This window comes from Lactuca serriola, chromosome 7 (genome assembly GCF_051521515.1).
Source record: "Lactuca serriola cultivar US96UC23 chromosome 7, Lser_US96UC23_V15, whole genome shotgun sequence".
Classification (NCBI taxonomy): Eukaryota; Viridiplantae; Streptophyta; class Magnoliopsida; order Asterales; family Asteraceae; genus Lactuca; species Lactuca serriola.
The window spans coordinates 15,103,548-15,121,805 of NC_136414.1; the positions used below are offsets into that span (position 1 = coordinate 15,103,548).

Here is an 18,258-nt window from a genome sequence, read left to right on the forward strand (position 1 = left end):
AATTATATATAGCAGTATAAACAAAGCTATTATAAAAGTAATCACCGTAGTCATTATTTTACTATAAGAAATATAGGTTTTCTTAAAAGAACTCTCCATTGATATAAAGGAACCATTACAAATAACTCCATGAGTAACAAGTGAATACACCAAGGTTATATATGACAATGATCTAACAACCAATGGAATGTGTGCTATCCGCCTTACTTGCTATTCCCCGTTGGGTTGTGAGTTTAGGGCAGATGCGCACAATCGATTGTTTATTTACTCTAAGTATATATAACTCTTACCCACTTAGTACGCATAGAAAGGCTTGTAGTGTCATTTTACTTAACTTTCATTCAAATAGGAAATATAGGATTTTCTAGAGGAACAGGCAAACTTTTCAAAACAGAACTTACAGCTTACATCACTTTTACATATACATTTTCAACAACACTTTACAGCTTACTCATATCACTAAAATCTTATGAACTCACCAGCTTAATTGTTGATCAACTCTTTCAAATAACTTGTATTCTCAGGAGACTATTAGACATGTGCTCGTGCTGGGACTTCAGAAGATGGAGCATTATAGCTTCAAGTCTTATTTTGTTATTTGTTAATGACTTCTATGTTTTGTGAACACATACATTGTAAACACTTTCTTTCTAAATGAAATGGTTGTTCATTACTTGCTTACCATATACATATCTCGTGATACTTGACATGGCGTCCTCCACCCCCGAACGTTTCCGCCGTTCCGGTTTTAGGGTGTGACAGTTAAGAGATGCATTCGATTATGAAAGGTGTTTACAAAGAAAGATCTAGATCTAAATCTACATAATTAACACACTATAACACTCTCAATGTTACATCTCTCAAGCACGCTTCTACATGTGGTATGAACCCACCTTATATAGAGGTGTTTACATCTCTCTCTCCCCCCTCTATCTATCTATCTATCTATCTATCTATCTCTATCTCTCATGTCATAAGGCTACTTTACCATATGCAAGTGGGTCTAAAAAAGTCAAACCATTTACAAAGTCATACATGGATAACTTTGTACCCAGCATTCCCCCCCTCAAAGTTAGGAATGGATGACCCACTTCAAATCTTCAAAACTTGAGCAACTTCACGAATCGAGCCTCAAACGTGACACATGTAGAGATGAAAATCAAATCTTCAATTCTTCCATGACTTTTCAATTTCAACCTCAAGACATGCTCAAGTGACTCAATACTACCAAAATGGATGGGAGAAAACCCTACAAACACCCTAACCCAAAATCTCATAAGGAAATGATCAAGTTAGCATCTTTTTACCTCCAACTGAAGCAAACTCCTGAAAAACCTCTAGATCTAAAAGCCTCCTTGTGATCCAAGCTTGATGCTCTCTTCTTCTCTTCCAATGTATCACAAAAACACTTAAATCTTAGCCCTCTTTCTCTCCTAGCTCACTATGTCCGATTAAGGTTCCATACAGGGGAGTTGAGTGGCTGGTGAGGCGGTAATGACGACTTAAGGCCCATTTAGTCATTGAACTTTTTAGAGGGAAACAAACTTTCGATTTTGTTCATTTTTAGTCACTAAACTTTTTTCGTTATCTATTTGCCACTGAACTATTGAAACTGTTTACATTTTACCCTTATGACCGGTTGTTACCGGTCATAAGGGTAAAATGTGAACAGTTTCAATAGTTCAGTGGCAAATATATAACGAAAAAAATTTAGTGACTAAATGTGAACAAAATCGAAAGTTCGTTACCCTTTCAAGTCATTATCCCTTGTTTCTTTTTTTAATCTAATTTTAAATGAATTGGGCTATATTTTTAATAGTACAGTAGTACTATGACGGGATAATGACTTAAAAGGGTAATATATTATTTGATTTGTACACATTTAGTCACTGACTTTTTTTTCGTTCACATTTACCCCTTCAACTTGTTAAACTGTACACATTTAGTCCTTATGACCGGCTACTCCAGGTTAGCCGATAAAAATGACTTAATAGGGTAATATATTTCTCATTTTGTACACATTTAGTCCTTAATATTTTTGTACACATTTAGCCCTTAATATATATTTTTTGTTACAAAATAAGTCATTTTTATTTTTGTACTCATTCATTATTTATGCATGATTTCTTTAGTTTTTTCTCGCGATATCTTACGTGGGATAGTCATATAGTGGTAAGTTAGGTTGAGGTGATCTTGTTATATGTTGTAGGCCAAGATACCCAGTGCGGGTCGACTGTAAGCCGTAGGCACAGATGCTCAAGAAAAGCGGTTGGGTTAAGGCGGCATGCCGACAAACCTTGGGTATTCCAGTCTGATGATTGATTGGACATATTGCATGTTGGCATTCCAGTCTGAGGACTGACTAGGCCAAGGTATTCCAATCCGACGAGTGTTGGTCCGTTATGCATGATAATACGTGTGTTGTATCAAGTATTTTAGGGGAAAATCACTAAACTTTGTGCTTACCCAATTGTTTATGTTTTAGGGGAAACTCACTAAACGATGTGTGTTCTTAAACAAAAATCATGTTTTGATCTGATTCGTGTTCCATTTGTGAAAATGAAACGTTACACATAAACATCAACAACCCTACACACTTCATCAATGATTGTCCCATATTCATAAGTATTGAATGAGTACAAAAACAAAATTGACTTATTTTGAAATAAAATATATATATATATATATATATATATATATATATATATATATATATATATATATATATATATATATATTAAGGACTAAATGTGTACAAAATGAGAAATATATTACCCTATTAAGTCATTTTCCTAGCTAACCTGGAGTAACCGGTCATAAGGACTGAATGTATACAGTTTAACAAGTTGAAGGGGTAAATATGAACGAAAAAAAACTCAGTGACTAAATGTAAATAAATCGAAAAATATATTACCTTTTAAGTGATTATCCCTACTATGACATTAGTTTTTAGAAGATATATAATTGGTGTGCAAATCGTTGGGCCCAAGTCTTGATTAAAAACAAAGAATGCGATTGTTTCTTTTTTTAATCTAATTTTAATACATTGGGCTATATATTTTTAATAGTACTATTTAAAATGAATTCTTTCAATTCTTGATTTATATTTTTAAAGCAAATAAATGAAAGCACTGGATCATGATGAGACAAATAACCGATTCATTTAATACACCTACACCTACTAGAGAATCAAGTTACATTAGTACATTTAATACCAAAAAATTTAAACTAAACTTTTTCTAACGAATTTGCTCCTGATTATCATTATCAGACGCCTTCACGTAAAATCGATTTAGCCTCTCCGAAGCCCTCTTAACCTACAATGTATACCCAAATTAAAGCTTTTATTTAATGCCAATAAAAAAACACCAAGAAATTGAGATTTTTTTTATTAAATTACCTGATCATCCCAATCGGTTGTCCATGCCATATACACAAGCGCAAGTGTTTGTGTGACAACACCACCGATCATTCCAATCCATATACCCTGCTCACATACCCAATCATAAATTGTCATATTTGGGAAAAACTAAAAAATCTTGTTTGTATACCTTTACTTGGAGGTTAGTCATGTAACCAAGCAAAGCTCCCATTGGAATACCAATCAGATAGAAGCAAACAAGGTTCACTATCGCTACTGTGCCCTGCATTCCCGCTCCAACCGCCACCCCTAAAAACAAAAATAATTCATATCACCAAAAAGGTTATTCTTCCCTCTAGCAGCATCATGTCAAAGTATAAGGTTGACTTTTGAAAAGTAGAAAAGTGATTTAATTAATTACCTGAGAGAACGGGGTAAATGCTGTTGAGTAAAACCGAGAAAGAAAGAAGCAAAGAAAGGTCTGATACTGTATCAGCGACTCTTACATCGTCTGTAAACAAGTAGGCCAGTTTTTTTCTGAAAATTAAGCAAACAACAAAGAAAAAGACTCCGATTGCAACTGAAGTGCCCAACAAGACTTTAATCGAGAACTTTGCTGCTTTCGCATTTCCTCTCCCTAATTCATTTGCAACACGGACACTGCATATTCAATGTTCATCCGTTACACATGTTTAACGTAGAAAGAAAAAGAAAACATATGGATTTTAAGGAGCATGTTGTATTGTGTTTGGCATTAATTCATTAGTTTAATTAAACTGAGACTGGTCTCAACTCTCAATAAACACAAAAAAATTACAACTGATCAGATCTTGATTTCTTGTCTATGTAAAAGACATAAATACCCTTGGCATCTTTATCATCAAAAATAGCCCTAGAAAACACAATCTTAATGAACTTTATGAATGATTTAATGTGTTACATACATACCATGCAGCACCTAAGAAACCGAGGCTGATCATGAACTCCCACGCATTAATGTTCAGGCTGCAAAATTTCAACACGTTAACAAATTTCTAAGAAAATAAAGAATTGAAACACATATCAAAGAAAAATATAATTAAAGAAAATATCAAAAATGAAAACAACAATTTTGATACCATATCGAGAACGCAGATATCGCGACTTCCGCATTTGCCATGTACCCCGCAAGCAAGACTAGCACAGCATTGTACCATAACTCCAAGCTAAAAAATACAAAAATAAAAGAGTCACTTAGTTTCATTGACAAAAAAAAAACACACATTTTTTCAGAAGCCATAGAAAAGACAAGGTTGTTCCTGATTTACCAGACCATAACACCGGAAGATATCGAGAGCTTCACAACAGGTAACAGATCCTTAAAAGCAGCCGATGTAAACCCCCTCCAAGAATATGGACACCAACCACCAAATATATAAACAAACTCTCCCATCACAAGAAACCACGACGACATAGACAAAGCAATCATGGCCCCACCAACCCCAAGGTTCAACTTATACACAAACAGCAACGACAACGGGATATGAATCCCGAATTGAAAAATCGAAAGCCATGCAATCACCATGTTCTTCAACTGTGCTTGAAGGTACATTTGTATTGTGAGGCTAAACACGAAATTGTAAACGAAAGGGATGAACCATAGAGAAATGTATCCACCACTGTTTGATACAGATTCGTCTTCGCCTAAAAATTTGAAGATTTGTGTCGCGAAGATGAAGATCGGGAGGAGGACGGTTAGAGAGATTAAATCAACGATCCAGGATCGTTGTAAGTAGATGCCCATCATATGGTGTTGACCAGCTCCAAAGGCTTGACCACACAGAGTTTCGGTTGCACTCGACATTCCTAACTGCAGATACATGGAATGGAATGATTACAGAACAGAACACTGAGAACAGGTTGTAATGCATTTGTCGAAATTTAACGAAAACATGTAATTTACTAAAAAATAACTAAATAACAAACTTACAAGAATTCCATTGACGAATCGGACACTAAGTGTTTGGACAAGGGCATAACCGGCAAGATCTAAGTCGCTGATGTGGCCTATGAATGATTGTGTGACAACAATCGTTCCAAATGCGCAAACTCTTGATATGACACCTGGCAATGCAACCCTCCAAATCTTTCGGGATTCATCCCATATTCTTCCTTTCAAGTCACCTTCTTCTTCTTCTTCATCACGTCTAAGTAGTTTTGCTTGAATATCATGATTCATGGTTCTTGAAATCAACTACAAAAGTATTACACTATTTGAGTTCTATCCATAAATATGTTACGCAACAAGCTTTTTTTTTATCAACAACTGATTTTTTTCTCTAGCCTCTAATTATATTGGTTTCATTTTAATAACTATGGAAGTACTTACTGGCTCATGCTAAGTTATACTTATATGTGTAATTTTATGCACATGTGCTTCTTTTAATTTGTTAAAACCCATGTACCCAAATTATATATTTTACAAGGTTACCATTTCTTAATAATCAAAATTTAAAACATACATATTTAGTAATCAAACATCATTGCTGAGTTATCAATGCATTATATTTTTAACTTTAATTTAATCATGAATTGAATATTTTTTTTAAATAATAAATTAATCTAATAAGTAAATATAATAATATAGTATTATATTTAGTTTGTAATGAGGCCTCACCTATAATAATATGACCTTTCAAAATGACTTTTTAATCTAGAAAGTGTTGTAACTATTAACAACTAAGGTACATATCCTTTCATAACATAACAGTAGTGTACTATTTTAAAAGAATCTTGCTTTTTCAAATTAAAATTAAACATGAGTAACCAAATCACTATAAAGACAACCCACCTGTAAAATATCATTCCCAAATTTGGCTAAAAAAATTCTAGTGTCTGAATTTTTTTGTCATGCCAATTACTTGTCCATATCATATTGATCATGTGTGTGCTTGTCAAAAGACTTCAGAAAATAAATATATGTCTGTCAAATTTGTTTGCACTATCAAATTGGCTAATATATCTAAAATTATATACTTATTCCCATAGTTTCTTCTAGTAAATGACAAATTACTAACCCCAAAATATTCAACAGAAAAGAACAAAAAATTATCATTGGTCAAAGCAGATTGACGAGTAGCACTATCCAGGAAAAGATGCAAGAAAAGACATGACGATAATAGCAACACATCGATACTACATCATAATGACTATAATGCCCATCATGGCATCATCACAGTTACTTTTCGTATTGGTTCATTTTATAAAACTAGTGAAATAAGAGTTATTTGATTTTAGACGATGTGTGGTAACAAAAATGAAATAAGTCTTTTTTCTAGAAAGAAACCAATAAATAAAAGGTAAATAGAAACAGTCGCAAAATAGATAAATATTATGAAAAAAATGTCTAAAAGATATATTGTGCTCAATAACAAAGAACACTTTGTTCCTTGTAAAGTTAAATTCATAAACGCGTCATTCAAGTCTTTAGGATGGAAGGCTAAAATTCATATAAATCCAATTTTCTTAATATGTGAATACTAAAATATCATAATTGAATTCCTTCTAGTATTTTAAATAAATAAAGTGAACTTTTTATGATATGATAGGACAAAAACATCCCAAAAAGTTATTTTAAAACTTTTTCAGTTTTGTGCCTAAAAAGTTGGTCAGATGTATAGCTAGCATGTACTCCGTATGTGTAAAGATTATAAAATAATATAACATTAAAAAGAAAACAAAAAAGAATATTCAGAATGGAAAGGGACTTTACAGCTTAATAAAACTAAAAGGTCTCATCCCTTTCAGTTCTTACTATAGACGTGATCTAGATTCCACCAATTAAAGAAATAAATAAATAAATAATTCAACTTAGATTCTGTTTATTAATTATTCACACAATTCAGGTTTTAAAATAATTAAAATAAAAAAAAGTCACCTATTATATATTATTTTAGCGATCAAACATTGAACTGTCAAATTCAGATACCTTGTATAACAAAGACAAAATTCCTTACAAAACTAAATTCAATAAGATTTTGTGACCACAGATAGCAAATTTTTTAATCAAGAATATAGTTTAAAAATAAAAAACATCACGGAAGCAGTTTTTATTTATGCAAAAGTTGACACGTGCTAAACTTTTAAGCTGGATAGTCATACTGGGCAAGTGCACGTGTTTAGTGCAGTTGTAAACCACCTTCTAGTCATCATCTTTGTTTTCTCTGTTTCAGAAATCAAAAACCACACACACAGAATACCGATTTCCACAAAAGTTAAACTAGGGAACAAGAAGCACATCAGTGCTTGTACTCTATGCAACTTTGGTTGTACACCGAATAACCACAAGGTACAAGTCATCGAAATTCCGAATTCAGTCAAGCTCAATAAACAGTGTTGTCGACTTATCAATTATCATCACATAAACTGCGAATGCTCTGTTCGCAATACACGCACACAGCATATGTGTTTGCTAAACGGTGAAGAACGTCGACTCGTTAAAGGTGCAGGTGTAAAAATGAACACATAGTTCGAGTGATTTAGAAGGTGAAGAACGTCGAATAGATAAACGAGCAGGTTCAAAAACTAGCAATCATTATAATCTAATAAAATAGTGATAATGCTACCTCTCAATAACATAGCATTCGAGTGATGTAGACGATTAATAGCATCGATTTGTTAAACATGAAGGTGTGAGAAATCTGTTCTAAAATCAGATGAAGGTTCGAGGTTCAAAGCCAGAATCAATCGACAATAAAGCTCAAATCAAATTAAAATCAGCACGTATATTACGCAGATAGGACCAAAGAGAGACTTACATAATTCCGTAAATTATGCTTCCGATTAGTTGAGGTAGCCGATGATTACGCCGTGAAGATAAGGTTGGAAATTGAGTTGACAGAGGAAGTGGTGGTGGCGCTCGACGGTGTTGGGCGTTCAGTCATCCGGAAATGAGTGAAAATTTTGGTATTTATTGAATTTGACAGGTGGGGGAGGATGGATAAAAGGGTGTGATCATATACATACCTACCAAAGGCCAAAAGCAATGGCCACCTTCATTTCGTACATTGGGCTCTTGAGAGCATGGGCCCCACTCTTGAAATTATTTTTTTACTGTAATTCAAGATCCATTTGAAAAAAAAAGAAAACTGTAATGATTGTTTTATCAAAATTTGGTGAAATGTATACAGTAAAAGATTTTACATCCATAATTTAAATGAAATACTGACATGTAACATGGAATCCTGTAAAGGTGTATATATTCTATGTTCACGTCAATATGATAGCTACTTTTTGTTACAAAAGAGGACATATTTATTTATTGCACTTGGCATAGGCTAATAATTGTCCACGTACTCTATTTATATAATAATGTTTCAGGGCATCTTCAACCACTACTAGCATATCATAAAAGTAACCAGAAAGTTTGATGTTTAAAAACATAAATAATATATATATGATGAGAATGAGACGATAAGTGGAGAAGAAAACGCATTGAAGTTACGAATGTGAGGATGAAGCATGGACACGTGAAATGAAGAAGCCAAGAAGGGTACGTTGTATGTATGCTGATTGCTGGCAACTGCAGTATTTAATGCTCTCATGTCTTTATTTCAATTTTCAACTGAACGGACGTTCGGTTTATAGATTTGGGTGATTTAGATAATGCACACCACAACCTTTCAAAATGATAAAGGATAGTAGGCTACATTGGAAAAACTTGATGTTTGGCTAAGGCTAATGTTTGTTTTAATTTGGGTATATCTTTTATTAATTATAAAAAAGTTTAATCTTTTATATATATTATTTTATATCATTGTATATATTTTTGATACCTTATTGTTGAACGTCATTTTTTTATAGCACTCACATAATATTTGTTCGTTTCTTTTATTTTACGACTATAAATGTAAAAGATTTATCGGCTTTTATATTTCCAGAAATATGACATGTTTTAAAATATGATAAATTATATAAGAGGATTTATAAAACATTTAAGATAGATAAATGATAAATTAATTAATTTAAAAATAATTTTTTTCAAAAGGTTGATCTTTTGAAAATGTTTTATTGAATAAAAGTTAATGGAAAACTAATGTGCCTAAAGGTAATATAAGTTTTTGATCGCTTAACTATGGAAATCCAAAAATTGGCGACAGCATGAGTTTGAGAAGGTATTAAATTGTGTCAAGAGCTTTAGCTTTTGATTTTGAACTTTTGAAAAAAAAATAATAATAACAAAGAAAAAGAAATCTTAAGAAAAGACATTCTGACAAGTGGCGATGATTCATCGAAACTAGTACATGAACTTCCACCTCAATAATCATTCAGGATTCGATAATTTTGATACATAAGTGTTTAAGCTATTGGTTCATTGGAACGAATGTTTGAGTAATACAAGCGTTCTCAAGACATGTTTGATGTTTTATTGACATCGAACATGCAATTCAAGAATACAACACATGGATCCTATCTTGAGAATGAGATATATCCAAGTTGGACGGCATTTATGAAATCATTTTTCTGCATCATTACTGATAAAAAGAAAATGTTCAAGGCGGTACAAGAATCAACGATCAAGGACATCCGAAGTGCTTTTGGGGTCCTCAAATCATATTGGAGCATAATACAATATTTGGCACGGTCAATGTCATCGAACAAAACATGGGATATAAAGTATACTTACATTATATTACACAATATGATATTGTAAGATGATGGTGTTGCGATATCTCCAATTCGAAGAAGTGGACCCAAAAATACTCCATGAGTTGTGTAATTTTCATTCGTTTAACTTTTTTGTGATTATATTGAGCAATTCTACATACTATCTTTGGATAACTAGTTTAATTTTATTGTACTTTTACCTTCTAAATTGTTTGTCGTTTTATGATTTAATTAACCTTTTTTTAATATCTTCTTTTTAATTAAATATTATGTTTAGTTAAAAAAAATTTAAAATTCAAATTAGTAAACTTAAACTTTAAAACTAATAAAAAGAAAAATAAAATTGAATGAGTTAGAAGAATGGTTTCATGTGTTATGGGTTTAAAATTTAAATAGTGGAAATAAAAGAATAATAAAAACTGATGAGGGCAGTGATGTGTCAAATAGGATTGGAAAATTAAAACTCCCTTCAACATTGTGACCCATGCCCTACACTCTAAATACATAACCACTTGGCATTAATACATTCAGTTTTTGAATAATTCCAAACACATAATGGTTCTGAGAATAGCAATTTCCTTAACCTTTCTAGCAGTTATACGGCTTTTGATTCATCGAGAGATGAGGTCACTCAAAGGCTTTTGATTCAAAACCAATTCAGAAGTGTTTACATAAAGTACAAGTGTTTGGCTGTAAAATTTTGACCAATGGTTTGAGCCTAATTTACCGATATAAGAAATACATGACATTAATATCACCCAACAAATAATTCATGAAACAATACGTTGATCTCTCTCTATAGACGTACAACATATATTCTTGGGTCGAAAAGTCAACTGCTATATATATGTAGCAAGCATATATCCATATTAAAAATCAAGAATAAAGGCGTGAAGTGAAACAATGAGCAACAAAAAAATGACATCAAGAAAAGTCCACCAGAATAGAAAGAGCCTGGTAATCAATCAGATTCAGCGCACCCATGATACAGAATCGATCTCGTCCCTTGCTGATTTGTATAACTGAAGTTGTTTTGCAATGTCTTGTCTCTTAGACATCAAACTTGGATCCTCATCTAGTAACTCCGCCAGTTGTTTACCCTGAAAATAATAATAGATAAGAGAGATAATTTACACCATCAAAAGTTTACTTCACAGATTAAGAGAGATAATATACAAACAAAAAGCATAATAATATAACAAGCATTGCCAATTTGCCATTACCTCCTTTTTCCCAATCTGGGTGTAGAAGTAGTTGAGTAGATTTTGCTTAGCTTCTTTAACTTGACAATAGACAACCGCCTTGGGAATCGTGCTCTTAATCGTATCAGACACCATACCAATATAAGACGATACGTTTGATCCTATCCTTCTAAAATGTGCATCTGCATAACGGTCACCTAGCGGGTCAACTGCATTTCCACGGTCACCACCACGATCTGAAGGCGGTGGAGGTGGCGGGTTCTTGCGGTCAGCAGATGAGGCTCTGCGGTCTGAAGGTGGGGGAGGGCCCCCTGGTCCTAATTTCTCAACTTCCTGTGGAAGTTTCCGGAAGAAATCAACGGTCAAATATGAAGACTCCATGTCCACTAATCGTATCACTGTTTTTTTACTTTCATCGCGGAATTTTTCTAATGCTTCTCCAGCAGCAGCAGCAAGAGTGGATTGTAGAGTTGGGAACCGCCTCAATTCCTGTTATCCTCAAACAATTAAATATTACCATTTAAACATAAATGCTATCAATTCTACTGGGCCCCATCTGTTACACCCAACAGAATCCATTGGACTGGGACTTAAGCTTAGACTGGTATCAATGGGAGAAGAATTGCAAATTTTTTTGTCCCAATCAAAAAGGTGGGGCATGGACGATTTCTCCATCTTTTATCTGTAAAAAGACATAAATGCCATTATATTTTTCATCATTTATCCCTAGAAAGTTTGTTCGATTCCTGTTCCGTGTAACAAATGCAGCCTGTGTTTGTTAAACGGGACGAGTCGTGACACAAATAGCCTTCTACAGATATTCACAATGATGAGAATGATAAGGGCATTTACGTCTCTTTACACAGAAAAAACATCAAGAAAGCGTCCATGCCCCACCTTTCTGATTGGGACAAAAAAAAAAAAAAAAAATTTGCAATTCCACCTGTCCTATTGACATCGGTCTTAGTACCGGTCTGAAGCACACACCAAACACATCACAAACTAAGAAAGGCCATAAAAGACGATTATGTTTGTTGAATCTAACCTCGGTTTCTCCAATTGACTTCCTGACAAGTTCTTTTAGGACAAAATGCACCTAAATAAAATAATAAATAAAGATCTCCACGTAAGTCATGTATACAGATGTCAAAATGAAAGTGTATTAGAAATGACTGACTTACGGCGTCAACAGAAGCTTCAGCGGGTCCCCTGAAATAATTCAATGAGCCCTCGATAAGACGCCTGTAACCTTGTTCAGGAGCAATCAAATGTGGCTGGTAACCATCAGCTTCTGAAACAATTTTCCTCACATTCTGTAGGGAAAGATGCCTATCGAATGGAAGTTTCCTCAAAGCAGCAGGAAGCTGGTTGTCAAATACTCCATATATTCGGTCACCTCCAGGACGCCTGACACAATACAATTACAAACAACTTCAAATGCTAAATTACATAAATTAAGCTGCTGCTTCTTTTTCATTTGATATATGAGTGTTTGTTTGTTTTTTGATTTAATGCTTACCCTCCATCAAGATGCTCCTTGAATATTTTGTCAAAAGCACGGCATAGTTCCAAGATGGTGTACAATTGAGCCTGAGAGAGAGAGAGAGAGAGGGGGGGCAGTTACTAGTTAGTGACACATTTATTATAACAAATTGTAGTAATGATGGAATCAGAAAAGCTGCTGACCCCTGCATCAACTGCAATTGGCCTCCCAAGACGATCCAACTCTGCCTCCATCTCATCGATACCTTTGTTTATCAAGGAAGTGATGCCTGGTATCTTTTGTCTGATTACAGTTTCCAAATGCTGCATATAAACAAAACCATCCTTTTTCATGTGAAACTTTGTGTGAAATACAAAAGAAGCATCAAGTATCGTAAGAGAAAAAGACTTGTATGATGTTTCTGTCTTAATTGATGCAAACACTCATGGAAGTGAGGCTTTCCCCATTTTTTACAAATTTGCCCTCATTTACTGATTCTTTCCACTTCTCTAAATTCACCCTGATTTTTTCAAATATTTTAACTTAACCCGACATCATTTTATCCAATCAAACACCACTTATATCACCATAGCAATGTGCTTACATGTATTTGTTTATTATAGCATTCTACTTTCATTTTTTCCTATTGCAGCATTGTATTTGAAAATCAGTTCAATTATAATGTCGTCCAAATACAAAGCAATTTTCACTGTTATAATTGGGTAGAAACTTCAAAGTACAACGTGTTGATGACAAAAGGATTAATACTACAATGTTATAATTGGGTAGAGTCTTCAAGTACAATGTCTTATTAATCGAAAAATTGAAAGCATATCGTTCTAATAGTAAGAATAAAAACTAAGATGATATAATAAATGAAAGTATGTTGTTACTTTTTGCATTTAGCACAAAAAATAAAGAGTATTTAAGCACCCTCTTTTCCAGCAACAAGTGTACTATATACCTTGAAAAGACATCTTCTAATGGCAATAACTATATGCTAAAAGTCAGTGAGGTTCAAGAAGCAGCATGCACAAATAAAAAATGAAGAGAACATGCCTGTGACAGAAGTTTTGCCAAATATTCTGAACCCATTTTATTGGCCAAATGTCCATAGTCAGGACTTGTAGCAAAATACTCCCTCTCCCTTCTCCTTGCATACATCATATCAGTATTTTTGTTGATATCAGCTTGGGATCTATTCACAATCCCCACCCATGGATGTTGAAGACGATAAGCTCTGCCTTCAAGAACCTATAAAAGAATACCATTACATCAGAATCGGAATTGGGGCTATTCTGCTCTTTTAACAAATAAGGGAAGGGAAGGAATGGAATTGAATTGAATTCCTTCCACCCCCCACGGCATAGTGAGCTCCTTGACGAGTAATGAAATCTAAAGGAATTCCAATTCCCTTGGAATCCGTGAAGAGAAAGAGAGAAGATGGGATCTTACATCCAAAGCATTAGTTCCTTTGTCCATGAGATCAAGCTTTGTCAGCACTCCAAATGTCCGTTCACCTAGTCAAGTCGAGAAATGTATAAAAGATGTAATAGCACCACAAAATAATAATAATATGCAAAAGCAAAACAACATATGTTATAATGGTAAAGTAAGGGTACCTGTAGGATCCACCTCCTTAGCAAGTTTAATGGCATCTGATGTGGCAATATCTTGATTGGCAGGAGATATTGCTAAAATAATCGAGTTTGGCTGTAAACCATGAAATATATCTAGCATTATGGATAGCTAACTTCTTTCTTAAATATCAGAGTTTATCTAATCTCACAACTACCATCTATCTATGGCTTCATGTGACTGATACAGAGCAAAATTAGTTTCATTTTACTCAAAATAAGCATGCACATACATACACACATAGAGAAGAGAACCAATAATACTTGTCAAAGATCAGTAACAAAAGTAAAAGAAAAATTAACATTACCTTCTCAACGTAAAGCCGCACCATGTTTTCAATGTCTTCGACAATATTTTCAGATTGTCCCTCTGCAAAGAAAATCGGCATTTAATATTAGATGAATCTCATGCCAACAAATGAATCCAAAAACAAAGAGGAAAGGTAGAGAGAATATACCAACAGCAATCTTTGTCAATCCAGGTAAATCAATCAATGTTAAGTTGACAACTGGATAAGGAAAACATGCTCAGGCATCAGTATCACAACAGACATATACAACTACAGAGCTAAATGTTAGAAATAGCAATGTACTTTAATATATTTGTGTATCATAGCATCCTACTTTCATTTCTTTCTATTACAAGTTCATAGCTTTGTACATTTCTTTTTCCTTATTTAACCATTATTTTTTTGAAAATTCACCTAATTCTAGCATTCTACTTTAATTTTTTTTTCTTATTAGGACATTACACTTCGAAAAACTTGCCCAATATAGCAATGAAAATTATGACATTGCTACAATCGAGTAGATTTTTCAAAGTACAATTTTATAATACGAAAAAATAAAAATAGGGGGCTACAATAAAGAAACCGACAAAAGTACATTGTTGTTTCATGCATTTAACACATAAATAATTAAACATGGGAAAACCAGGTCATGATATTTATTTGAAACAGAATAGCACAAGATTATATGTTGTACATCAAGAAGATATACCATGCGGTGAGTATATACTGAGATGGATTGGAATTGGAGAGATTTGTTTTGATTTCCCTGTTATTCTGTCTGTTTCATCTGCAATTTCTTTGCGTACCAATGCTGTAGAAAGGTTAAAAAATTACAAGTGAGCACTAGTGTCTTACAATAATGCACCACAAAGCTTAAATAGGCGTTGAAGTATACCACGAAGTAATTAAACTTGTTTAAAAAATGTACAAAAATCAGAAGAAGTCACTTCACATACCAAAATCAGTGAAACGCCTGCGAGGCAAATGTCCAAACTCAGCATACTCTTCCTGCCTCCCTTCTGTCTTATGTAGCTGCAAAACCAAGGGACGCCTTGTGACAATTCCTGATATAGACATGTATTATTGATTAAGACATTAAAGGGGCCAATGAAAGAAAAAATATAATCATAGAGCTTAAGATAATAAGAAATAAACAACTAACCAGATCCTCTAGGAAGAAAATCCCTCCCAACAATGCTCTCCAACACTGAAGACTTTCCAGAACTCTGTGATCAGGCCAATTACAGGTTACAAACAAGCAAAGCATAAATATTTGAGATAGAAAAAGTAGAACTACATAAATAAACTGTAAATAGACAGATAAACAATTTGAACTGCAAACAAATACAAGTTAAAGACTTAAAGGATGCTTCAACTTTGACCAAAATATGAAGGCATGAAGTACTCTAAATGGAAAGAAACAAGAAGGATAATTGTCAAACAACTGTCTCCTATTTTCTACAGAAACCAAGTAACCAGAAATCTGAAAGTTTCATATCCATTTTGGCGTTCTCTCCCACTCCAACCTAAATTCATTGGTAATTCCTCTCAAAAAACTTCAAAACTCTAACGAATACTTTACAGGGAAAACAAAATTATGTTTTGAAAAACTTCAATTTTAGATCTTAACAACATGAGTTTTAATTCCAGTTCAAAGTAAAGACTTCCACGTTTTCAAACAAAGCCAGTAAACAATCTAATACTAACATTTATTCACAAATGTTGCCGAGCTATGTGCCCTCTCACATACAAAACGCATATCCAGATGAATTCTATTTATCACTGCAATCCAATCGCCGGCCTAAATAGAAGAGATCTAGACAACCAATCGCTACACCTCTTACCCGACACCTAGAAAACCTAGAAGGCTATTTTTTCCCCTCTTGCTGAAAACAATGTTGTAAAACCGCGTTTCATCAGAAATATGAGCGGATCGAACAAATAACATGGTAGGACGATCTTAATCTGCCGTCTCGCAAACAAAATCAGAACGGTCTTAAACACACTTAATTATCTATAAATTCAAATTTGCATAAAAGGTGAAGGAGATCGAAGATAAAACATACTTGACCACCGACAACTGCAACGGATGGAAGGGCATCCCAAAGAGAAGAGAAAGTGGAATCTCCGCCGCCGTAGTCACCGAGAGCCGTACAAGCTCTTTGTATACGATTTACTAAACCAATCAAGCTCTCCATGGTTGCCATAACTGCTGATGATAGTAGCGGTAGACTTCTTTCGAAACCAAATCAAGAAAGTCAAAAACCCTACTAGATGAAATCAGATCCCTGCAGAGACGCCAAGCTCTCCCTCTTAGCGTATACGAATTTGAGATGAAGAATCGGGATCGGATTGTAGAGAGAGAAGATCTAGAGAGAGAAGGGGGTATGAATTTTGAACTGGCTGTGAATTGGTCGCGAAGGAAACGAGAAATCAGAAATGTATGTGACCGTGAAATATAGAGAGGAGCTAACTTGCGCTTTGTGCAGTTTTTGAATTTTTTTCGTTTTTTGTCATTTATTTTAATTGGGTGGGACTCCCATTCCTTTGGAATATTTATTTAGCCTTTTATTCCTCAGTGTTAATTGGAAAATTTATCCATGTGGTGCGATCTTGTTTCCGAAAGAACTAATTTATATGGATTATTGAAGAACTACATATTTATGGTCTTTGAAACCACGGAAAACCACAAAAACAAGATAATGCATTTAATAAAATGGCATATCTACCTTTTTTTTATATAAATTTTGCAATAGGATTAGAGTATCTACAATTGTTTTAAATACATTATAAAGTGATGCATATCCCTGAGTTTAATGGGAGACTAGTGTGTTTAAGCCCGTTCTGATTTTGTTACTTAGTATCACACATACTTATATTACCACATGTTACTTAGTATCTAAAGTTGAAATTTGTTGTGTTAATATGTTTTGTGTTAATCATCAGTCTCTCTTTCATGCATTGGATTATGATTTAAATGTTTCATACTTATATTACCATATTTAGTGTATAAAGCAATTTTTACCTAATTTGTGTTCCAAAGTATTATGTTAAATCGTGTTCATGTGAAGGGTTACTTATCAAATATAGAAATTGTGTTCATTTATATATTTTTATTTGATATTTGTGACTCATTAGGCGTTCCATTTACATCGTAATAGTTTGATATGTACTTAGGTGAGTAACTAGAGAAACAGTGTTTTGACGGAGGGAGAAGATAAGCATACTCAGAGATCGATATATTTTAGCTTAGAAATTTAGGCTTTTATTTTACTAAATAATATTCTATCCTTTTATGTTTTGACCTATTATTTTTATTTGAAAACTATTTTGTTTTTGGACTTTTCATTTATCAAAGGTTATTTTAAAATATTTTATTTGAAAACTATTTCAAATTAACCTTATATGAGGAGTTTTTTATGATCGGTCTTGTAGGAGTAGATCACCATGGATTTTATTACGAAGTTGTCGAGGACTACGATGGGTGTTGATGATATCTAGGTGATAGTGGATCGTTTGACGAATAGTGCTCACTTTCTATCCATTAGCAAAAGCTCTTCTGCGGGGAAATTGGCTAAGATTTATGTTCGAGAGGTGGTGGTTCAGCATGGGGTACCGACTTCGATTTGTGTCGGACCGG

At 33.7% G+C, this 18,258-nt stretch overlaps 2 protein-coding genes across 2 annotated transcripts; both read right to left on the reverse strand.

Annotated features, from left to right (window-relative positions):
• Positions 1-3,142: 3,142 nt before the first annotated feature.
• LOC145061013 (protein DETOXIFICATION 24-like) lies at positions 3,143-8,295 on the reverse strand. Its single transcript, XM_079008375.1, has 9 exons — positions 8,158-8,295; positions 5,331-5,594; positions 4,669-5,210; positions 4,480-4,566; positions 4,310-4,366; positions 3,783-4,021; positions 3,552-3,670; positions 3,401-3,487; positions 3,143-3,317 (listed from the first exon to the last, which is right to left on the reverse strand). Exons 2-9 carry the CDS (start codon positions 5,577-5,579, stop codon positions 3,240-3,242), a joined length of 1,458 nt encoding a protein of 485 aa, XP_078864501.1. The 5' UTR covers positions 5,580-5,594; positions 8,158-8,295; the 3' UTR covers positions 3,143-3,239.
• A 2,433-nt stretch (positions 8,296-10,728) lies between these two features.
• Positions 10,729-17,045, reverse strand: LOC145062976 (phragmoplastin DRP1E-like). The gene is made up of 15 exons (XM_079010575.1): positions 16,685-17,045; positions 15,781-15,844; positions 15,575-15,682; positions 15,328-15,429; positions 14,787-14,837; positions 14,637-14,698; positions 14,314-14,404; positions 14,147-14,211; positions 13,751-13,945; positions 12,895-13,014; positions 12,728-12,798; positions 12,390-12,615; positions 12,254-12,304; positions 11,230-11,697; positions 10,729-11,106 (listed from the first exon to the last, which is right to left on the reverse strand). Exons 1-15 carry the CDS (start codon positions 16,823-16,825, stop codon positions 10,978-10,980), a joined length of 1,944 nt encoding a protein of 647 aa, XP_078866701.1. The 5' UTR covers positions 16,826-17,045; the 3' UTR covers positions 10,729-10,977.
• Between the last annotated feature and the right edge of the window lie 1,213 nt (positions 17,046-18,258).

Excerpts from the sequence above, each read along its gene's own strand:
- LOC145062976 (XM_079010575.1), bottom strand. The coding sequence starts at position 16,825 with ATGGCAACCATGGAGAGCTTGATTGGTTTAGTAAATCGTATACAAAGA. Across the intron at positions 15,430-15,574 it reads CAGGCGTTTCACTGATTTTG|CATTGGTACGCAAAGAAATT; the intron begins GTATGTGAAGTG and ends ACCTTTCTACAG. Across the intron at positions 11,107-11,229 it reads CCCAGATTGGGAAAAAGGAG|GGTAAACAACTGGCGGAGTT; the intron begins GTAATGGCAAAT and ends TATTATTTTCAG.
- LOC145061013 (XM_079008375.1), bottom strand. The coding sequence starts at position 5,579 with ATGAATCATGATATTCAAGCAAAACTACTTAGACGTGATGAAGAAGAA. Across the intron at positions 4,567-4,668 it reads TCTTCCGGTGTTATGGTCTG|CTTGGAGTTATGGTACAATG; the intron begins GTAAATCAGGAA and ends TGTATTTTTTAG. Across the intron at positions 4,367-4,479 it reads ATATCTGCGTTCTCGATATG|CCTGAACATTAATGCGTGGG; the intron begins GTATCAAAATTG and ends GAAATTTTGCAG.